General features: G+C 43.4%; 1 protein-coding gene across 3 annotated transcripts in view; it reads right to left on the bottom strand.

The window, feature by feature from the left end:
- The window catches only part of MB21D2 (Mab-21 domain containing 2), a 122,066-nt gene that overhangs the window by 72,011 nt on the left and 25,586 nt on the right, over nt 1–24,469 (bottom strand). The window contains exon 1 of one of the 3 annotated variants that reach the window (XM_030932166.1): nt 8,125–8,171. The exons of the other annotated variants lie outside the window; for them this stretch is intronic. Within the exon in view, the coding sequence (XP_030788026.1) occupies nt 8,125–8,131 (7 nt within the window). The 5' untranslated portion in view covers nt 8,132–8,171. Of the gene's footprint in view, nt 1–8,124; nt 8,172–24,469 lie in introns of those variants that run through there. 3 annotated transcript variants of the gene reach the window in all.

Here is a 24,469-nt window from a genome sequence, read left to right as displayed (position 1 = left end):
ATAGAGCACTTGTAGGCCATCCCCTTTGTACCCTGTCTGAATTTCTGACTCAAAGAATCACCAGATATAATAAGGTATTATTTGAAGCCACTAGGTTTGGGGGTAGTTTTATGCAGCAATCAGTAACGGATACAGGGTCCTATAAATGCCCTTTTAGCCGTAACAACTCTGATTCTGTGATCTTCATGTGTGCCAGTGGTCCTCCACCTCTTAGCCCATCCTCACTACAGCAGTCATATCCAAAAGATAGAAGGGCTAGGTGCATGCTTATATTGGACTCTCACTGTCTGACTCTTCAGAATCCATGTCCCCACTGAACTTGAAACAGAAGCAGCAACTGGAGCAGAAGGGGAGAGAATCTCTTTGAAAATGCAGTGGGAGACAGAGCCAAGTAACGGAAAGAAACAAGGACTAGTGACATTATTTGACACCTTTGATCAAGTCAACTCTACCCATGAACTTATCACTGACAGTTAATAAATTAATATTTTGCTTAAGCAAGTTTGTATTAAGTTTTGTTTTTTTTTAATTTTGCTGCTGCTGCCACTCGTGCTAGTTAATGGAAAGAGGGGTTTCACTTGCCCTTGATTTTTTCCATTCCTAAATCATCAGTCATCAGTGGCAAAATAAGGAATCATCTTAAAGGGGGAAAAGATAAATAGGCAAATTTTTAAATATACCAAGGCTCCATTTTGCAGTCCACAAAATGAAAAGGTTGTTCGGCGCTATGCCCAGGGAAGGATGGTCTCTAATATCCCTAGGATTCTATCAGTGCAACTCTTTGATACAATTCACTGCCACATAAAATCATGAAAAATAAGATAACCTAACAGACTGACATGAGTGGCTAGCTAAGCAAACCATCATAGAAAGCACAGTGGGGAATGACGTAGTCAATGAAATGGTAAGTTTGGGGACTATGCTACTAACTGGAACTATGCCCGTGAAATGATACATTAAGTAATTAGGTAGGCCACAGACTAGTTGTTAAAAGAAATATACTGCATTTAGTAATGAAATAAGAGGAATAGGGCAGACCACTTGAGGTCAGGAGTTCAAGACCAGCCTGGCTAATATGGTGGAACCCCATCTCTACTAAAAATACAAAAATTAGCTAGGCGTGTTGGTGTGCGCCTGTAATCCCACTTACTTAGGAGGCTGAGGCAGAAGAATTGCTTGAGCCCACGAAGTGGAGATTGCAGTGAGTCAAGATGGAGCCACTGCACTCCACCCTTGGCGACAGAGTGAGACTCCATGTCAAAGAAAAGAAGAAAAAAGAAAGAGAAAGAGAAAGAGAAAAAGAGAGAGAGGAAGGAAGGGAGGGAAGGAGGGAGGGAGGAGGGAAGGAAGGAAGGAAGGAAGGAAGGAAGGAAGGAAGGAAGGAAGGAAGGGAAGGGAGGGAGGGAGGGAGGGGAGGAGGGAGGGGGAGGGAGTAGGGAAGGAAGGAAGGAAGGAAGGCAGGGAGGGAGGGAGGGAGGGAGGGAGGGAGGGAGTGAGGGAGGAGGTGAAGGAGGAGGAAGGAAGAAAGGGAGGGAGGGAGGGAGGGAGGGAGGAGGGAAGGAAGGAAGGAAGGAAGGGAGGGAGGGAGGGAGGGAGGGAGGAGGGAGGGAAGGAGGGAAGGAAGGAAGGAAGGAAGGAAGGAAGGAAGGAAGGGAGGAAGGGAGGAAGGGGGAGGGAGGGAGGAGGAAGGAAGGAAGGAAGGAAGGAAGGAAAGAAGGAGGAAGGAAGGAAGGAAGGAAGGGAGGGAGGGAGGGAGGGAGGGGGGAGGGAGGGAGGGAGGAGGGGAAGGGAGGAAGGGAAGGAGGGGGGAGGGAGGGAAGGAGGGAGGAGGGAGGAGAGGGAGGGAGGGAGGGAGGGAGGGAGGAGGAGGGAGGGAGGGAGGGGAGGGGAGGGAGGGAGGGAGGGAGGGAGAGGAAGGGAGGAGGGAGGGAGGAGGAAGGGAAGGAAGGGAGGAGGGAGGAGGGAGGAGGGAGGGAGGGAGGGAGGGAGGGAGGGAGGGAGGAGGGAGGAGGGAAGGAAGGAAGGAAGGAAGGAAGGAAGGAAGGAAGGAAGGAAGGAGGGAGGGAGGGAGGGAGGGAGGGAGGGAGGGAGGGAGGGAGGGAAGGAAGGAGGGAGGAAGGAGGGAGGGAGGGAAGGAGGGAGGAGGGAGGGAGGGAGGAGGGAAGGAAGGAAGGAGGAAGGAAGGAAGGAAGGAAGGAAGGAAGGAAGGGAGGGAGGGAGGGAGGGAGGGAGGGAGGGAGGGGAATAATGTGATAGGCTTGAGTAGTAAAGGAGACGGACACAGTGAATGAAACAATCCAACACCTGAAAGCTGGCTCCAGCTGAGGTCTGATGCTGTAACCATCCTGTCTCCCAATCACTGGAACAAACCCCAAAGCACATCTATCCAGAGTCATGTAGTATGTGTCTGACTCAACCCAGGCTCTAGTCACAGTTGGGTTTCCTGGCTTTGCCAAAGGAAAGTAAAAGCTGCCAATTACCCAGATTCTTACTGGCCTCTTGGTTCTGAAAACTCCCCTTTCTCCTCCCCGTAAAAAGACACTTGACCTCACCTTGCACTTGGGGCCATGGCCAGTTCTGCAGGAAGGAAGCATATCTGCCATCAATGAGCCTATTCCAGCCTGCACAGGACACAGCAACAAGCCTGCCACTGACATTATCAATAAGGAAAAACATCACTGCTCTTTGAGCAGCCATCAGCACTGTCTATAACCTGCTGAACTGAGCTAGGAAAGGTACTCAAACAGCAGGAAATAAGGGAGCTTCAGCCTTCAAATTATATTACAGCCATGCAGAGCAATTCCAAGAAAAAAAAACAAACTGCATACCAGTAATACTTGGATGGATGATGTTTAAGCTTGGAGCAAGATGCTGAGATTTATCAGAAAGGCTAGCCGAAGAATAAGGCTAACAATTATCATCAGGAAATAAATTACACAACCAAATACTGATGCTCTTGGCCCACGACTGCTTAGACACACAATAACCTCAAAACCACACAATCAGGACTGCCCCTCTGTCTTTTCTAATCCACAGGAAGGACTTCTGTCACACAAATCCATAACACGGGTCAGGAAACCTAGTCAGGATTCCTGACTGTGTCTCTCTGGTAAATGGCAGTCTCTGACCCTCAGCTTCTCATCTGTAAAAGGATTAAATAAGCCAGAAACATTTAAAGCCCAAGACTAGTGAGCACGATGAGTGAACACATTGGATCTGATGGGTATTTCTGTCATGCTTACCCTTATTCTTAAAAATGCAAAGGCTGGCCGGGCATACTGGCTCACGCCTGTAATCCCAGCACTTTGAGAGGCTGAGGTGGGCGGATCACCTGAGGTCAGGAGTTCAAGACCAGCCTGGAAACATGGTGAAACCTACCTTCACTAAAAATACAAAAATTAGCCAGGCATGGTGGCGCACGCCTGTAATCTCAGCTGGACATGGTGGTGCAAGCCTGTAATCCCCGGCTGAGGAAGGAAAATCACTTGAACCTGGGAGGTGGAGGCTGTAGTGAGCTGAGATTGCACAACTGCACTCCAGCCTGGGGGACTCCGTCAAAAAAAAAAAAAGAAAAGAAAAAGAAAGAAAGAGGAGAGGAGAAATTGCAAAGGCTAACAAGTTTGAGGAGTTAAAAAAAATGCAAAACCCATGTAGAAACGGCAGATAGTTTCTCATCATATGTCTTAAGGCCAAAATACATTATGACCCAACTGGGAATGGTTTCCTATAGCTATTTTAATCCTATGCCTCTCTCCTCCCAACCAGTGTGAGGACAGTTGGTCATTACCACCCTCAGAGCAAATGTTGAATGCAACTTCTCAACCAGACATTGTTGCTGTCATCACAAATGTATCTTAGTTGTAAGATGGGGATAAAGACATCTGCTCTGCCAAGTTCAGAGGTTATTAAAAGGCCATCAGTGGGGATTATGAATGTGAAAGTTTCCACCTGTGAAGCTTCAACTCACATGGAACACGGGCATATTCACAAAGGCAGGGGCTGAGTCCATCTATTCTCATAGAATCCACTTTCCACCCACCCCGCCCTTGTTGACAATCACCTGACGTGAAAAGTTACACATACTTGCAGACTGAATGTACCCAGGCTTATTAGAAAAGGAAGGATACTAACTTATGAAAAATGACAGCTATTTAGGGGTTGATGGGACCTACTAAATATAGATTCCTTATGCCAAAAGTGTGGCCCCTGTCAAGTATATATTTCAGTTTTTCAGCAAATCTCTCTTGAGCGTTGACTGTTTACCCGACACTGAGAGGGATACAGGGATACAGCAGAACACAGAATAATACAGAGTTTGTCCTCATGGGGATTACGTTCTACAAAGAAGAGCTGATATTTTATAACAACAAATAGATATTAGAGGTGCAGGTATGGGAATAAAACAAACACCTAGCCTCATTTACAGAGTCAGGGAAGAAGGCCAAAGAATAAGGAAGGCAGAGCATGTTCCAAGGTCTGAAGCCAAGAGTGGTCAGGATAAAGGGCCTCAAAGGAACTCAGAACCAAGAGAATGAAGAGGGTGGAGGCCAAAGATGGGCTGCGGAGGTGGGGAGAAGCCAAGTGGCCCTTAAAACAGGTTAAGAGGAATGCTTTTTGAGTTAACTATGGTGGGAACCATGGAAGGTGCTACGCAAGGGAGTGACATGATAGCGACAACACTGTTTGCAGCAAGGGGTGTGAGGGGGAAATCACTTGGACTCTCCAGGGTGGTTCAAAAGGCCCTCCAGTAACTAGAAATGCCCTTGGTTACTGGATAGAGACACCACATGGTGCTGAAATAGAAAAACCACTGGTGCAGTAGATGGAGGTAGAGCTGAACTCATCTTACCACATATCCTAAACATTTCACTCATTTTCTTTTTATATAATCATGATCCAAGTTTGTCTCTCATAAAACTGAGGTGTGGAAATAATCCTTACCTAGCGTTCTGGCTGTTTGGACTTGGATAAAGAAAAGTTTACTCATTTATTACGCAAAACCCCACCTGTTTCTAAAAAGGATTTGAGGTCGTTTACAATAAAAAAGGTAAACAGAGACCAACCAAATGTATCACAAGGTAAGGGAGATAATTGTTTGCCTTCTGCACTAGCCCCCTAGGGTCTAAGGATCAAAAGTTGCAAAGCTGGCCGGGCGCGGTGGCTCATGCCTGTAATCCCAGCACTTTGGGAGGCCGAGGCGGGTGGATCACGAGGTCAGGAGATCAAGACCATCTTGGCTAACACGGTGAAACCCCGTCTCTACTAAAATACAAAAAAAAAATTAGCCGGGCGTGGTGGCGGGCGCCTGTAGTCCCAGTTATTCAGGAGGCTGAGGCAGGAGAATGGCGTGAACCAGGCAGGTGAAGCTTGCAGTGAGCTGAGATCGCACCACTGCACTCCAGCCTGGGCGACAGAGTGAGACTCCATCTCAAAATTTAAAAAAAAAATTTTAAAAAAAAGTTGCAAAGCTCTGACTTTATGGCTAAATACTTCAACACAGAGAAAAGAATCACGGGTGAAGGTAATGTTCCCTATGGGGATGGCTAAAATTATGAAACAGAATCAGGTTCTAGATTTTCTCTGGGCTCATCTTTGGACAAGCCCCTCCCCCAGTCAGGAGAGCAAAACAATAGAAAATTAATACCTCAAAAGCAGTGAGGTCCCCACCCTACGTCTTTAAAAACAGTGGTCCCAGCCAAGGTTTCATTCACACACACATTAGCGGTGCCATTAGATCCTGACCTCTGTTCCCTTAGGAAGCTCAGCAAAAGTGATTCATTAGCTCCCCAGTAGCTTAGTCCAACAGATCCCAAATTTGGTGATACTCAGCAAAACACCAAACATAAAATTCACAAGTTTAGAAGACACACACCCCCAGGCAAGCAACTCAAAATGCTGTCTCCCCTGCCTGTGCACTCTTGTCCTCGACACCGATCGGTGTAGGGACTGCTCGTGTGCTACCCTCCCCACTGTCTCCAGAATGAAACCCTAGTCTACCCCTGGCTCTATCTGCCTCCCTCCACCTTGACAAGGGCTACAATAGAACGGTCGCTGTACACACAATTACTATTAGTACGATTACATTAGAGTTAAGTGACGGTTAACAATACCCAAGTGTGTCACTTCCTATATTCCAAGGAGCATTTCTAGAACGACAGTACTCAACTGCATGGTCCCCTGGAAACTTCCCACCTCCATCATAGCACACACAGAGAGTAATAATGTAATTTATAATATTTATATGATACTAGGGTGAAGGGGAAGAGGCTCCGCAGGACCAGAAGTAACCAGTTGCAGGTCTCCACACTCATTCTCTACCTACAGCCCATCCCTACCCAAACTGAAAAGCTCTGCCTAAGGAACAAGTGAGTTCACTGCAACCTTCCCTTCTTCCCACTCCTACCATTCAGGCCATTTCACCACTGGAGAAATCAAGCAGCCTGTGTTGGGCCACTCTCGTTATCTTGTTATCCCTCCTCTACCACTGTCTGACCTGCTGTCCTAGCCTGAGGGCTTCACTCCCTGGAAACAGAAGACTACCTTAGTGCATTTCTTTTTGTTTTTTACTCAGAATCTCACTCTGTTGCCAGGCTGGAGTGCAGTGGTGGGATCTCAGCTCACTGCAATCTCTGCCTCTTGGCTTCAAGCCATTCTCCCGCCTCAGCCTCCTGACTAGCTGGCACTACAGGCGCCGCCACCACGCCCGGTAATGGTATTTTTAGTAGAGACAGGGTTTCACCGTTCGCCAGGCAGGTCTCGAACTCCTGACCTCAGGTGATCCGCCTGCCTTGGCCGGCCAAAGTACTGGGCTTTAGTGCATTTATTCTCATCACTTTCACATACAGCACAATGCTTGCCTACCACACTGAAAGTACTTTAAAAAATGTCCGTTGATTCCCAATGGAAATGAGTGGTAGTGTCTACTCAAAGACCAAAGACGGGTACAAGAGGAAGTGAATGGGAAAGGCACAAAGAAGCATCCAGGGGGTCTAGCAGTTTCTCTCCATAGACCTGGGTAGTAGCAGTTACACAAGTGTATACTGTGTAAAAACTTACTGGGCTGTTTATAAAAATTTTGCCGTTTACTATGCAAAAGTTGTACCTCAGTAAAAAAAAAGAAGAAAAAAACACTTGTTGAATGAATGGCTGAACAAATGAATAAATGAGTCAGAACCACAGCTAGAATCAAGGTCCATTCCCCAAAGCTCTATCACTAACAATGACTAGGATACCTTATAAAACTTAAGCTGATAACACTAATGAAACCTCACGCTGTCTTATGGTTAAAAAAAATGCATCCACAAACATCAAAATTTACCTAAACGATGTCACTAACTCCCAGTTTCCCTATTCCAGCCCTATCCCCACCACTTACTTTATTATCCTGTATGTATAGTTGCTTATCCAGTGCTTCCTGTCAAAACACTCTTAAAAATAACTTTTTATGGACTGTCTGTGCTAGATATCCTGTGTGCCCCTTCATATTCACTTCCTCCCAGCTCCTTGCCCTGGAAAGCTGACCTCTACAGACTGCATTGAGACTATAGCTTGCTGGCTTCTAGTAGGGTCCAGCCAGTAGGGAGCACAGCAGAAAAACAAAGATTCGAGGAAGACAGGAACGTAAGCTTGGAGCATCCATTCTCCTAACTCCTCTGCAAGGTCAATTGGGATGGCTGCTTTCCTCAACCAGTCTCTCAACGCATCCATTCTACCAAATCATCTTCAGGGTTTCAGAAATCTCTCCCTCCCCTGGCTGTTAGGCCTAGGGGTGCTTTACAGCCACTGCATTGAAGATGCACCATCCTGGTGGTTTCCTTTCACCCCAACCACACCTTTGTAAACTGTCCCTTTAAAAAAACAACTCTTCTATTTATCCTAATTTGGGTGTGCCACCTGACTTCTACTGAGACCCCGACTGAAACTGTGATTAACAAACGGAAAGCAGTTATGTTACATCTGCAACATGGAAAGACCATGCTACACTATGTTTACTGCCTCCACTGCAATTTTTATTAGTCATTATTTATTACTTAATGTGTAATGCATGCAGCCATTCCCCTACTCTCCAAGTGTCAGCTTCCTGAGGACTGACACTACTATAAATCTTAATATCCTTCAGATTACCTGGCATCTAGAAGATACTCTGCTGTTTGCTGAACGAATGGATGAATGGATGAATGAACAGCATGGTAAAATCTATGGTGAAAGACAAAAGTTAGAAAAGAGAATATAAATCAGGATTGCCATATGGATGCATAGAGAAAAGGATTAAAAAAAACATAAAGCTTGAATTTTTCTTGTTGTTGTTGTTTTAGAAAGACTGTAGGTGGATTTTTTAATTTCAATTTTTCATTAAATTTGCTATGTTTATACAGCAATAATACTTTAAAAAGAAAATATTTTGTGTCCCTGAAATCTGGAATGAAATGGAAATGCAGTAAATATGCATATATACATTTAATGGATGTACAAATGGAATACTAAATTTTTTTTAGAGACAACCAAATGATTAAATATTAACACTTTCCCTCTGTACGTAGCTATTAAAGAGTAATTAAGACTTTCCACGGTGTTAAGCAGCCACTTGCCTAACAAAGTTGCCATAATCATGTTAAGACAGGGCAGGTGGAATCAAATGAGATCACCTGGATTTATGGCCCACATTTTTATTATCAGCAGTTCTTCCCAAGCAAGGGACAACATGGCTACATACACTCATTTCTAGACGTTTTTCAGAGGTCACTAAACCAGCAATAGAAGTGGAAGTACTCCCAGACAGATGCTGAAGACGTAGGTACTTGTCCCAGATTAACCAGGATGTACCTATGTGCCCCTAAGCCAGTTATTCCACCTCTCTCGGGTCCACTTTCCTCATGTGTACATTAACAGTCCCTTGCCAAACCACAAATCCCTACAGTTCTGACACTTGCTGCTCACTACCTCCAGTGTGAAGACATCCAATGGCAATGGTAGAAAGTCAATAAAATTCCTTGGATGTTCCCCCAGGCACTGCCACCTCAGCAGTCCCCAATGCCAAACTCTATCTCATCCTGAAACTTTCTTCCTTTGGCTGTCTGTAGTCCTTTTCTGAGAATGACCCCACTATGCATTCTCGCGCCCAAGACAGAAACGTGACTGTCATCTTGAATTTATTTCTGCCTTTGTCCTTACAACCCACATCAAAACAACTCTGCTCACTTTGCCTTCTAACTAGCTCTTGAATCTGTCTAGTTTTCTCCATAATTGCTGCTCTTACTCCAGTTCAGGCTTCCTGGATTATTGCAGCAATCTTTTCTCCTGGACTACTTAAACACTTTCCTAACTGGTCTTCTTTGTTAGTCCATTCCGCCCCTTCTCAACCTTGTGGCCACAGTGGTTGGTCTTCTGAAAGGGCATTTCACTTCCCCACTGAAAATGCTGCAATAGACACTGCCCTTAGGATAGTGCCCTACCTCCTAAGGCTGATGCTTTATGATCTAGCCCCTGCTCCCTCTCACTTCTTGACACTCCCCTAGTTAGACTAAGCTTCCTGTGGCTCCCGCAGGAGCCATGTTTTCCCTGGGCTCATAGCCTTTGAACATAGTATGTTCTCTGGCTACAATGCTTTCTTTCCCACTCCTTCCTCCCTTTTGGTCTGGTTACCTCCTACTACTGCTCCTTCAGGCTCCGGCTTTCTCTAAAAACTTCCTTACGGCTCCAAAGTGGGTTGGATGCTCTTCCTATGTGCTCCCATGCCACCTGCTATTTAATACCCAGAATTCTAATAGTCTGCTGGTGAGTGAAATGATGAGCCACCCTCTGCCCTCGAGTTTATTTCCAGATTCTAGAACAGCGTCTGCCCACAGTGGGTAATTAATATATGCTTACGGGTGGAATGTATGAAAGAGAAGGAGAGAAACAGGAAGAAAGAAAGAGAAGAAAAGCAATGGATTTCTAAGCAATCCCAAGACCCCACACAACAACAGGGTTTGTGTCAGCCAGGGCCTGAAGGATTCCACAGAAACCATGGCTGAACACATACTTTCTTTTTTTTTTTTTTTTTTTTTGAGACGGAGTCTCGCTCTGTCGCCCGGGCTGGAGTGCAGTGGCCGGATCTCAGCTCACTGCAAGCTCCGCCTCCCGGGTTCACGCCATTCTCCCGCCTCAGCCTCCCAAGAAGCTGGGACTACAGGCGCCCGCCACCTCGCCCGGCTAGTTTTTCGTATTTTTTAGTAGAGACGGGGTTTCACCGTGTTAGCCAGGATGGTCTCGATCTCCTGACCTTGTGATCCGCCCGTCTCGGCCTCCCAAAGTGCTGGGATTACAGGCTTGAGCCACCGCGCCCGGCCTGAACACATACTTTCTTAGTTTATTTAATTTAAAAGATGGAAGAAATTCCAGGAGGTTACCATCTCCTATGTTGTATTTAAATTGTATTACCCTCTCAAATCATTCAAGATGATTCTGAGCTCATTACAACAAACAAAAAACAAAAAAGCTCACAACTCTCTAGGTCATAATTTGAGAAAAAATATGAAGTTAAACTTTCAAAATAATAAAATCCGACGTCATTTTGAGTGTTCAGAACCATTTCAAACTAGTTACCCTTCACCACACAGGTCATGCGTATCCTTTAACAGTATCTGAAATTCTGTTCATGCCAGTCCCACTTCTCTACCCTGAGCTCTGTCCGTCGTGTCTATCAACTCATCCGCAATGGCCTCCTTGGCCACCAGTGTCAGTGACACTGCAGTTATCTCACTGTTCTCCCACAAGACCTCATCTAGAGGCGTTCCCATGGTGTCCTGTATCTTCATAATTATATATCTGACATACATATTGTACAACATCTATCTGTAGTTACTCAGCTCAAGGAATCTAGCTCAAACTCCTACACAATGTGTCTTTATGAATAAGTAGTAGCTTAGTGACACCAAATTACTCAGATTGGGGCTGAGGATCTAGCAAACGCACATGCAAGGACTGCAGACTGATATACGTGTTCTACACATCTTTGTGTCCAGAAGTTGCCACGTCTAAATTCTGATGGGCATTTCTGTTGTCAGAACTTGAAAGGGCCAAAGATACAAGTGGTTAGGGATTTGCGGGTTCCCAAATAAATCATTACTCTCCTTTCACATGAACCTGTTATTGAAAAAGAAAAAAAAAAAAGAAACACTGAGAGGCAGGGATGGTGGGATAAGCCATATACTAGGCAGAAACTGCCCCTATGAAACGTCTTCAAGCAATTCCTCCCCTTATCCTCACCTCAACACCCAAAAAAGGAGAGAGCGACAAAATGACTTCAAAAGGCTTGACTCCATGGTGTATTATCTACTTACGAGTTCTCTTCCCCCAGGCAAATTCAGTGGCAGGACTAAGTCATTTAAGAAGTGGACACAGATGAACGCCTTTATAGACCTCTCTCCCCTTAGAGATAAAATTGGAGAAGAAATAAAAAGCTTAACAATTTCTATGGTATTAGGTTTTTGCCTGTTACTTTCAATAGAATAAAGACTTATTCAGCAGCATCTTCTGGTCTAGTTTGCCCTTTCATGAAAAATTAACTTTTTTATAGCCTTAAAAAACATCCATTAAGCAAGTGAGGTCTTTGAATGTGTCGGCATTTCTATAAGCTATGTCTTGCAGACCTGACTGTGAAGATCACAATTCTATTTTTCTGTCCTCGCCAACATGCTAGCCATGGGATGGGCACTTTGTGCTGAAGAGCAGGGTGCGGGGGCTCAGGGCTATAACCCCAGCACTTTGGGAGGCCAAGTTGAGCGGATCGCTTGAGGTCAGGATTTTGAGATCGGTCTGGCCAACGTGGCGAAACCTGGTCTGTACTAAAAATACAAAAATTAGCTGGGCGTGGTGGTGCACACCTGTAATGCCAGCTACTGGGGAGGCTGAGGCAGGAAAAATCGCTTGAACCTGGGATGCAGGGTTTGCAGTGAGTCAAGACTGTGCCACTGCACTCCATCTGTCTCTCAAAAAAAAAAAAAAAAGAAGAAGAAAAAAGAATCACCATGTCAGCGTAATTCTAAAGGAGCCCCCACCCTCCTCAAAAAGAAAAAGACAGAAAGAGGTGCTCAAGAAGCAATGGTCAAACTTCTGCAGGCCTTCCTTATCTCCCTAAAATTCACACTGATTCTAAAATCCACACAGCAGGGGCTGGTTAAGGGTCAAGGTTAAAAGCTCCAAATTAAACTGAGCTTCGTGGGCTAGAAGGAAAGATCGAAAATCTCTTTCTCTGCCTCCAGTGGTACTTCGTAATAAAGAGAAGAGATTCCAAGGGACCAGACAGCACCTGTGGCTCTCTTCACACCGATGTCACCAGCACTACAGCCTTCAAGTGCAGGGCGAAGGTCTGCAAGGGGACTCTGAGAACATGGAGAGGCAGGTCCACCAATACTCCCAGTATTAACCACGGACACAAAGCATTTGAGCAAATGCAGTGACTAGAACAAACCCCCGCCGGGCCTCAAGGCCTGAACTGTGTCTTCATACTCCCATCTCCACATTCCTTTCTAGGTGATTCGTGAGATTACAATTTCCCCTAGAAATTAAAAAGTGATTGGAGAGGCTGTACAAATAGAGGGCTTCCCAGAAGACACCATTCATTAAGTGGCAGGTTGGAAGCAGGAAGGGGCAGAGAAGGGGATATCTGTTGGAGGCCAAAAAAGAAAAATCTTCCTTAATCAACTTTTAGGCAGAAGCTTTCAATTGTTCTAGAGAAATTTCTCCCAAAGCAGATAAATCTTTCATTGATTAATGTCATAAACAATTAAAATGGATTTTTATTGCAGAGAATACCCATAGCAAGAAAACCTTTTAAGCACTCACTTAAAACCACAAAGCAGTCAACTTCAGCACCTTGCCCAAGGCCAAATTCCTCAAATGCCAAACCTCTGACAAGGAGTAGACAAGGAGAGGATGAGCTCACTCTGAGAAGAGGAATGGACTGGCAGATCCTCAGAGTCCCAGGATTCTACCAGCTCCCAGGACTACTCCGGCAAGAGAAATGGCAGGATTTCTTGCCTCACCAATGGCTAGTAAACCACTTCATAAACAAACAATAGGGCCGGGTGCGGTGGCTCACATCTGTAATCCCAGCACTTTGGGAGGCCAATGCAGGTGGATCACAAGATCAGGAGTTCGAGACCAACCTGACCAACACAGTGAAACCCCGTCTCTACTAAAAATACAAAACAAATTAGCCAGGCGTGGTGGCAAGTGCCTGTAATTCCAGCTACTCAGGAGGCTGGGGCAGCACAATAGCTTAAACCTGGGAGGCGGAGCTTGCAGTGAGCAGAGATCACGCCATTGCACTCCAGCCTGGGTGACAGTGCGAGACTCCATCTCAAAACAACAACAACAACAGCAACAAAAACCACAATAAAATCCACTGTTGGAGGTAGGATTCTTCAGAAGCAGATGCTGAGACAAAGTTTGAGGTTCAAGATATTTATTAGAAGAACTACCCTTTTAAAGGAAGCAGGATGAGGCAGAGAAAGCAACCCACCAAAGCCTTAATGGGGTGTCTGGTGTCCAGTGAGCCTTAATACTCCAACCTTGCCTGTCACCAGATGTCTCCAGATGTGAGTCCCCCAGGAAAAGCATGGCCTAGGGCGAGCAGCTCTCATGGAGCTGACAGTGAGCAGGAGGCTGTCTGCAGAGTGCACTACCTGCAACTGTCAGCAAGCCCTCCGTCAAAGGGAGCCAGGCTGGCACATCTCTGCAGTTAGCACGTCTACCTGTTCCAAAGACATAACCTGTCTTTAGATTTACAGTGAAGTTTAAGAAGATTAGAAGTTTAAGTTATGTTACTGGGAATTTACTAATATGAATAAAATACAAACCAAGAGGAAATATTTTCATTAGTGCTTAAGATGACAATCATTTTTCAGATTATAGAAAAATCAAATGCAAGAAAATTTTGCTCTTCCCACTTACTGAAAATTATAAGGAACAGACACACACACATATATATATTTATACACACGTCTGTATATAGATATAGATGTACGTATTTATATAGAAGATGGTCTGGATGTCCCGAAAATTGTTCACAGTAATTATCTCTAGGTGCTATGGTTTCAGAAAGATTTTGCTTTCATCTTAATATCCTTCAGTATTAATTGCATCTTTTGGTAGCAAGTTATCTGTCTTTGTAAACAAAAACAAAGATATAAACTTAAAACAAAAGCATCCTTTATCCCCTCTGGAGGACTTCTATATCCCACCCACGAATCCAGCTGAGAACCACCACTATGGAGGTAGGACCCCAAAACTAGACAAAAGTCTTGCATCCAACAATGAATCACCAGGAGAACAAAGGCTAATGACAAAGGCTCCGCAGCTCTGTTTCTGAGGCAGGGGGAACCTAGAAGATCTCTATGGCTCCTTCCAGCTCAATGTTTTATAGTTCTAAAACAAATGGCAGCCACCTTCCCTCCCCATTTTTTTTTTTTTTGTAATGAGAAGCTAAATTTAACTGACACACATACAAAATACCCTAAACATCGTATAGCGTTACTCTCAGAAAACTGTACTGACAGCTATGAAGTTTGAGCTGTCCACCAGTTACCAAAACCCTTCTGGGAAAACAACAGCCTCGCTGGCAGGTCTTTGTCTCAGAAGCTGCGGAAGCTTATGTCACAAACTGGCCATATCAAGAGAAATAAGCTCTTCGGTACCTGTGGAGGCCAAGAAAAGAAGGCTTCTGGAGAAAGCTGGCAGCACTAGCCAAAGACGGCCCATCATGTCAGATGGCTAACACAAAATTCCTGTGAAATTTTATCACTAGGGAGCTATTAACGCCACATGAACAAAACGAAGTGGCATCAATGTTTATCTGTTCTTGTCCCCAAAAGTATTGGGCTCTGGTTGTCATTCTCCGTGATATCTGCATTTTATCCCAGTCTTATAAACACTGGGATCCAAAGGAACGGTGAGCCAGAAAGGAGGATTTCTCTGGCTCATCCCACAATAAAACATTTCCTAAAGGAACTCTTGCCTGGCTAGTTCCTTTACAGGATGGAATAGCCTCTGAACTCCTTGAGGGCAAGGGTCATCTGTTATTCAGTTATGTATGTCTAATGCCTAACCTACGACTTGGCACAAAACTGACATTCAGTAATTTTTTTTTTTTAGATGGAATTTCACTCTTGTTGCCCAGGCTAGAGTGTGATGGCGCAATCTTGGCTCACTGCAACCTCCACCACCTGGGTTCAAGCGAAACTCCTGCTAATTTTGTATTTTTAGTAGAGATAGGGTTTCTCCATGTTGGTTAGGTTGGTCTTGAACTCTTGACCTCAGGTGATCCGCCTGCCTTGGCCTCCCAAAGTGCTAGGATTACAGGCATGAGCCACTGCGCCCTGCACATTCAGTAATTATTAAACAAAACGGCCAAATGAATGAATGTGTATGCTCCTTGGCTAAATGCAGTGACACTAAGGATAAGATGAAACACTATGCAACACTTGGAAATAAGGCAAAAGGCAGGCAGCATGTCCTTTCAATGCCATACTGGTGTACTGTCTAACAGGTGCACCCAAGGGTTATCTGATTCTCTAGGAGATGATGCACCTGTGTTTTACTGACTGTTTACTATTGGTTACAGTTCAGACTTTATGAAGTTACATGTTAACTTGGAGATTTTTATCCATTATAGATGTATACGATTTCTCTGCCTGGTAGAAATAAGATCCCCAGATGTTACTGGTTTATTGCCCTACAGGACATTAACCAGTTTCCTTTTTTTTTTAAGATGGAATTTCGCTTTTGTCACCCAGCACCCAGGATGGAGTGCAATGGTGCGATCTTGGCTCACTGCAACCTCCACCTCCTGGGTTCAAGTGACTCTCCTGCCTCAGCCTCCTGAGTAGCTGGGACTACAGGTGCCCGCCACCACATCCAGCTAATTTTTGGTTTTTTAGTAGAGATGGGGATTCACCATATTGGCCAGGCTGGTCTCAAACTCCTGACCTCAGGTGATCCACCTGCCTCAGCCTCCCAAAGTGCTGGGATTACAGGCATGAGCCACCACACCCGGCTAATTTTTGTATTTTTAGTAGAAATGGGGTTTCACCATGTTGGCCAGGCTGGTCTCGAACTCCTGACCTCAGGTAATCCACCCACCTCAGCCTCCCAAAGTGCTGGGATTACAGGCATGAGCCACCATGCCTGGCTAATTTTTGTAATTTTAGTAGAGATGGGGTTTCACCATGTTGGCCAGGCTGGTCTCGAACTCCTGACCTCAAGTGATCCACCTGTCTCGGCCTCCCAAAGTGCTGGGATGACAGGCGCGAGCCCGCGCGCCCGGCCTGACCAGTTTCATATCTAACCTAGCAATCTTATGCCGGTATTCTTCATGGCCTATTAACTACACAGCTCCTCAAACATTCTTTGAACCAGCTTTAGCTTCCTACTGGTTCCCTCATTAACGAGTTAAATACATCTTTGCTATGTACCTATTTTGTAGTTGTATGAGAGTCATGTTTAAAACTTTTCAAAAATTACCTATTGACAAGAAAAAGATAAGAAAAGAAGATCTAGTTTGTAGCATAGCATGAGAGTAAGACACGTACACAAACGTTGATACTTTCGGTTAAAAATGGTAGGGTGGAAGACAGCTACTGACAGCTGCTGAAATGCAGGGAATTTTAAAAATGGCTTGCAGCTTAGTTTATAACTAGGTTTTGTATTTATTGTCAGGAATATAAACCCGTGGCCACTCTCTGAAAGCATGGGGAAAAGGAAACGATCCATTAGAAGGTATCTGGAAACATGACCCAGTAGCTGTGGTTGTATCTCTGTTAGAGGTTAGTGGGATCCGTAGACCAAAAGACCAGAATTCCAGTCCCAGGAATGCCTTTGTAATACTAGGAGAGTCACCTCTCTCTGAATGCTAGTTTCTAGCTCCAAAGATACATAACTATTAAATAGTTCCCTGATTTGAGGCTTAAATCACCTTGATTCCGGCTTCCTTGATTCCCCTTTAGAGACATCTCACTGCTGGAAACAGGGGAGTCTTTTATTCAATTTAAAATAAAAAAATAAGTTATATTAATAGTGGTGCTGCTGCCTGAAGGCAACAATCAAATCTGGATGAAATCTCACAACGCTCTCAAGCTTCATCTGTTTCTGTGGTTGACTCTCGGCATCTGAGACTCCTTGTCACAGCAAAGTAGGTGAACATGAGTCAAAACCATTTAGATTCACACACATGAAAAGCCATGTCCGGAGCCCTTGGCATGGGCATGTATCAGATGAGACATTCCCCTACCTTTCAAAGTTAGGGTGCAGTGTTCATGTGGGGATGGAAAACTGCATTTGCCTGCATGTCCTTCATTGCTATTGTTTACATTCTAAACCTATCATTCTTTAACTTCTACACCATTCGAACACTGTAAATCATTCTTTAATTTTGCACTAATCCTCTCTCCTTCTTAACGATATGGCAACTGCAATTGAAGTGAACTTCAACAGTGTTGGAGTCTCAGGTAGGTGAAGGTGCATGTCTTGTTCCATCCTGATCAAAGTCGAACAGAAAATCTGAGGCTGAATGGAGCCTCTTTTTCTCTCGGCACATGCACACATGTGTACATTTCTCCCCTTTCCACGCCTGCCTTCCCCATAACACCCACCACAGCACCCTACACATAAGAGGAGCCCAACAGATATCTGAATACGTGGACAAATCCGTGAATCACTCAGATAGAAAAGGACAGTGTCATTCCTATTCTACAGAGGTAAAATCTGATACAAAAAGATTTAGTGTCATGCAAGAGCCAGGAAGCAATTCTTCTGCTACATCTGGCACGATTCAGACCCTTAAAAGATAATTATATACGTTTCTGGAAGATTAGAGATATTTGAGAGTTGAGGTAAGAGCAATAAATATGACTAAGAGGACAAAAATTGGTTCTGTGAGGAAATAAAATCATAATAGCAAGGGTTAGACTAAAGACAGACTTCAAGCTGTCTTCAGATACCGGATGTGACTACGTCGTAAGCCCAATTTAGTTACTAACAATAAAATATCCACAACGAAGAGATCTTGATACAGACAACCTGCATAAATTACACATTATTTAAACTCTTGGCAAGATAAATTCTATCATTTTTGTCAATGTGGCTTACTTAATTAACAATATTTCTGCTCTCCACTCCCACGACACGCACTCTGATTTAAAATCCCAAATCTTCTCCATTGCCAGAAAGAACATCTACAGTGATGGGTTTCAGTTCTCTACTCATGAATAAACATCAAATTTGTGACCTTTATCACACCCTTTAGGCAAGGATTATTATAATGAGAACACTGATCAGTTGCCTCCACACGCACAGCAGGAAGACCCCGAAGTGAGGAAGGCCAGCCTACAGGGAAAGGCAATTAAACACACAACAGTCCTCTAAGAAGCCCCAAGAATCTCCTTCTCAATCATCTTTAAAACCAACATTCGCCTCAGATGGCTCTGAAGTAGTGCTGCCTAGAGATGGGACAGGCACAAATGACAGGGCAATGTGCAGGCTCTCTGAGTAGAAGATGCTTTCAGGGCCACAAGGCCACAGCAAGCTGGGACTCTGCCACCTCAAATCTTCCTTGGAAGCAGCACAACTATAAATTCCAATAAAAACAAAACTGGCCATGGCTCACCATTATTAACTCTTTGGAACTTCATGTGAGTCTCAAGTGATGAACAGAAGGCTTGTTCAAATTTTGCACAACCCCACACACGTCACAAATGGCTCTTTTTAATTATTTTCCTTACATCTTTAAACCCCACTAGTTCAATTCTTTTTATAATTTTTTTTTTCCTTTGGAGATGAAGTCTCACTCTGTCACCCAGGCTGGAGTGCAGTGGCACGATCTCGGCACATTGCGACCTCCGCCTCCCAGGTTCAAGCAATTCTCTGCCTCAGCGTCCCGAGTAGCTGGGATTACAGGCGCCTGCCTCCACATCCAACTAATTTTTGTATTTTCAATAGAGACAGAGTTTCACTATCTTGGCCAGGCTGGTCTTGAACTTCTGACCTCGTGATCCACCCGCCTTGGCCTCCCAAAGTGCTGGGATTACAGGTGTGAGCCCCTGCACCTGGCCTATTTTTATAATTTTTTTTACAAAGTCTCCATTGTTTTGTGATGAGGTAGGAGTATAAATAAAAATCATACTTGCTAACATTCTTGAGTACTTGAGTTCACAAAATATTTTCACATACATTGACCAGTTTTCTTAAGGTATTTCTTTTGTAGTATTTCCAAACACATAACAGAACTAATACCACGAGTACTCATTCATCCATCAGCCACCTTTAGCAAATCTTGACACTTTGCTACATTTCCTTCAGGCTTTTGAATAATAATAATAATAATAACAAAAGCTACAGATACAGTTATTCCATTCCACTCTCCTGTCATTGAGAGAGATGACTACCATCCTGAAATATGAGTGTGTCATTCTAAAGTACATTTCATACTTTTACCACATGTGTGCATTCATAAGCAATTTATAATATTAACATTCAATAAATGGTGTCATGTACTAGTCATTCTACAACTTGCTTTTCTAAACCTTACGTTTTTAAATTTTACCTTTGTTGGAAATATAACTCTAGTTCATTAATTCCAATTTAATTCAATTTTCACAGTAACTTTTTACCTAAAATAATGAAAGACTAAATATCTTGCCTGATTCTAAGAAGCAATGACTAATTCAGATTTTGTTCTCATCCATTAAGTCCATGTTCTTCTAATGTAAAACTCTGTTTCCTGAAATTAGAAGACTGGAAATTACAAAGTCTTCATTTAAAATTCCATCAAGCTGTTAGTTAAGGAAAGGGAAAAAAAAATCTCCACTTTCGCCACCGTCCCTGGATTCTTCACGACACAAACAGGGCTACCAATTCATTTCGAGAAGATGCTGAACTAAATTCTTTGGTTTCTTTATCCACTCTGGGAAATGTGAACACTAACCAGACATCTGACGATATCAACGAACTTTACTTTTTAAGAGACAAGGTCTCGTTCTGTTGCCCAGGGTGAAGTGCAGTGACGTGATCATAGCTCACCGCAGCCTCAAACTGCTGGGTTCAAGCAGCCCTTATACCTCAGCCTCCAGGACCACAGGGACACACCACCACACCCAACAATCGTTAACTTTTCTTAAGAGTGATAATGGTGTGTTCAAAAGGAAAAAGACGTTGCTTAATATTTATAGAGCTTCAATTTTACAAGAGGAAAAGGGTTCTTGAGATTGATTGCACAAAAATGTGAATGCACTTAACACTACTGAACTGTACACTTAGAAACTGTTAAGATCATAATTTTATGCTATGTGTATTTTACCACAATATTCAAAAAAGGAAAGAGATATATTTAGGGATAAACTATATGTCTAGGTTTGATCTAAAATAATCCATGGTGGGGTAGAGGTTACAGAAAAAACAAAACTAACTATTAAAGCTCAGTGATAGGTATATGGGGGTTCATTATACTAGCCTCTGCTTTTATATGTTTGAAGTTCCAAAATAAAGTTTTAAAAATGGCTTAGCCCAACCAAAAAATATTTTTCACTTTACTAACAGGTTGCTTTGCTCTTACGTTAAAAATAAAAAGCATCCTATGTTTTGAATGCTAGCAGCCCTAAGACCTGCTTTACCTTTTACAGTCCTAGAAGGGACATGCTTCTCAAACTTGAATGTGCATTTGAGTCACCTTGGGATCTTGTGGAAATGCAGTTTCTCCTCAGTGAGGCTTGGGTGGGGCCTGAAATGCTACACTTCAAACAAGCTCCCAGGTGCTGCCTCACCGGTCCCATATTGAGGAACAAGGCAACAGGGGACTCAAAGGCTGCAAGTATTTGCAAGGGGGGAATCTAGCAAGGCTTTATTTAAATTGCATATCTGGGGACTAGAAGAGCACCAACACTGCTCCTCCGTTGTGGGAAAAAGTCTCCTGACTCCTTTGCACCCCAGCACCAGGCATCATTATTCACTTAGTGAGAACCTCTAAAATGGACAGCATCATACAAAAACATCCTAGCAATCAGCTTTATTCCTTCAGGACCAGCCTTACACACCTAAACTCCTTAAATAGCCATGAAAATCTAATGCCCTGAAAGATTCTGCTTCTCAATCTATTAAGTAATGACTAAGCCAAAGAAACACATCCAGAGACCAAAGTGCAGAGGCCCAGGCAAGAGCTGGGAATCATTAACAAACTACAGGAAGGTTAAACGCAGAATATCTTAGAAGCTCTAGTAAATTCCATTAAATGAAGAAATAACATTCATTGAAGCATGCACGCTCCTAAGCAACCATCAACATCTCTGAAGAATCAAAAGATTTCTACCCGTAGAAAATCTTATCCACAAAATACAGTTATTTCCTCTAATGTTTTATGGTTGTCAGGTTGACTTAACCAAAGTCTTCTGTCCTCACAGAAATGCTCTATTATCTGCTAGACTATGAATGCCCAGAGGACAGGGATTATCACTGACGATTCTTAAGCTCTTACCATAGGATCACACAGCTCCCATTTATTGTGCTTTTGAGGTGAGCACAAAGTAGTTTATATGACTTATTTCACCTAAAACACTCTGTCACTATTTTATTTATTGGGTCTTTACTCACTAAATCCCTCCCCTCTTCGCAAGTACTTTTCCTAAAATGTTAATTCTTAGCTTCTTCCAGCAGAATGATGTAAAGGAGCAGGTGCTACGCTCTTTGACCTATGAACTCCAGACCCAAGCTCTCTAGAGTCCAAGGGACTCTACCACCTCTACCAGCTCAAATCATGCCCCTTATGGTTCACATAGGAATGACAGGGAGCCAGCCACTGGGAGGAGCATGGAAAGAACCCACCCAAGTTCCTGCCTTCAGCAAGCACGCAATCCAGTGGAAAGGCCACCGGGCAGAAAGATTAGAATCTATGTATGATTTATTCAACAGATACACACACACACATATATAGGTAGTTCAGGCAGGCAGAGGAAACCCTTCTGACAAAAGGGTTAAGGAGTTCTCTTATTACAATGGTTTTGGGGCAGGACCTTCAAAGAGTACTTATAACACATCAACAAGGGGAAAAATGAACTAAGACACTGAAGCCTGAAAGAACAGACTAGAGAGTAGCTTGGAATGGCTGGAATGCACAGACTCAGACAGCAGGAGCTCCTGGCAGAAAAGAATTCAATAGGCTGGCTATTAAAAGAAGCCGTTTTGCTCTGAAGCTCCAACTTTGCAATTAATATTTCATTTTTACCTGAAAGTGTCATTCTTTTTAAAAAGTCTTATTGCACCCAGTTCCAGCAGCATCTCCTTGAGGCTGCAGCCTGTAGGGAAATTACAAGATACTTGCCCAGGCCAGATCCTACCTCTGCTGGCCCTAGAGTTTATCACAGGAAGTTTTTTTTTTTTTTTTTAATGTACAAATACAGTTTCTAGAGGCTTGTTCAGGGTGACTCTCAAGCCCAAGCCAAAATACCTAACAAAGAAGACAAATGCATGTATGCAGAGTATAAAGATGTAAAAAGTGTTTTATGAATTATTTGTAAAGCCTGCAACATAACAAGAAAACATTGTAACTCTTATCACTGCTGGGATTAAACTCAGTCCAACAACCTCCAATATAAAAGAATTAAGGTCCTGAACACCCACATCCAGAGTCAACACTTAGTTTAACAAAATAAAATAACAAAAGTGTTGCTTAGTTAGTAAAAAAAAAAAAAAAAAAATCCAAGGACAGACATCAGAAATGACTTCACCGTGAAATACGTATTTCAAGAAATAAGAAATGTCTAATGCCATTTCTGAAACTACAGCTAGTCAGGGGAAAAAAAAATCTTTTTACTTTTATTTATTCCCAGAATAATAGAAACAAGAACCAAGGGCAACTTTTTCTTGACATCCTTCTGGTGTTTCTGGAAAAATCTCTTCACGGAATAAACAGTGCAGCATGTCCCTGCTTCCCTCACAGAACAGGTATGTAGGATCATTTTCAGTATATAAAACGAGTTAACGGTAATACGCAAACAGAAATTCTCATCATTATGTAGATGATCTATCTGCACTGATCACAGATGCCAGGGGAAAGTCCCAACATAAATAAAAAGACTAAGAAGGTTTTTTCCTGGTATTTTCAATGCGATATACTTAGGGAAATCATAATTTGAGCAAGTCTTGGAAACGCAAGACACCAAATAAACAAAGATCTTGTACTTGTCCGTTAAAGAGGCCGGGCGTGATGGCTCAAGCCTGTAATCCCAGCACGTTGGGAGGCCGAAGACAGGCGGATCACAAGGTCAGGAGATCGAGACCATCCTGGCTAACAGGGTGAAACCCCGTCTCTCCTAAAAAATACAAAAAACTAGCCGGGCGAGGTGGCGGGCGCCTGTAGTCCCAGCTACTCGGGAGACTGAGGCAGGAGAATGGCGTGAACCCGGGAGGTGGAGCTTGCAGTGAGCTGAGATCCAGCCACTGCACTCCAGCCTGGGCGGCAGAGCCAGACTCTGTCTCAAAAAAAAAAAAAAGACAGCCCGGGTTTCAGAAGGGGGCAGGCTTAGCTTGTAATGTCTGATGGTGTCTCATGGGGCCTCCTGACAAAAGGGAAACCTGAACTTCATACATGAAAATTTTCTAGGTATAGAAAAGGTCTGATGCAATCTGATTTGTAAGCAATGATTACAGAAAGAAGAAAAAAAAATCCTACCTCTAAAGTTAACAGTTGGCACACCCTGCCACTCCTGACTGCGCAGGTACAAACTCATAAATTCTGAAAGCCATGAAGCCAGGTGATTGTGCTATCTGGTAAAAGCCTTTGAAACAAGCGAATTTCAGCAAAAATGATATATGCTGTGAGGCTATGGCATTACGTCATCATGATGCTCCTTACGTCCTCCATGGCAGGCGGTTATTGACATAAGATGTACGTGCTTCTCAGGAGTCCACGCAGAGAAATGGGGAGAGGAAGAAAGACTGATGATTTTAAGCATTACTCATAAAAACTCAGTTTATCCTGAGTGGGGGAAAAATGAGGCAACATCTCCTATCCAAGTCTAACGTTGTATTTTTAGAGGTCATTTTCATTATTTCTTAGCAGCTCATCTCAAAGAAAAGGAATACCACTCAGGGGAAGACTTATTTAAACTACAAAACACCTTCTTCCGACTTGTACAAAGTTCTTACAGAAGTTTTCTGGTCAAATTAATTGGGTCTTTGTATTAATTGAGTCATTGTATCTCAAATAGGTAGGTGTATTATGCAACTTTTCATGAGAAACCATAAATCCATATTTATATATGGTCACCTGAATTTTTACACGTTGCCATCTAATTCGACCATGCATTTGTAATACATTGAGGGCCAAAACATGACAAGGCTGCAAGCCAAATTCAGACTGCAGGCAGCCGATTCATAATATCTGCATTAGAATAATTAATGTAATAGAATGAGAGCAGGAAAAGCATCATCAAAGGCACTGACA

The sequence above is a fragment of the Rhinopithecus roxellana genome, chromosome 1 (genome assembly GCF_007565055.1).
Source record: "Rhinopithecus roxellana isolate Shanxi Qingling chromosome 1, ASM756505v1, whole genome shotgun sequence".
Lineage (NCBI taxonomy): Eukaryota > Metazoa > Chordata > Mammalia > Primates > Cercopithecidae > Rhinopithecus > Rhinopithecus roxellana.
This window is presented reverse-complemented; position numbering and strand designations above follow the sequence as displayed.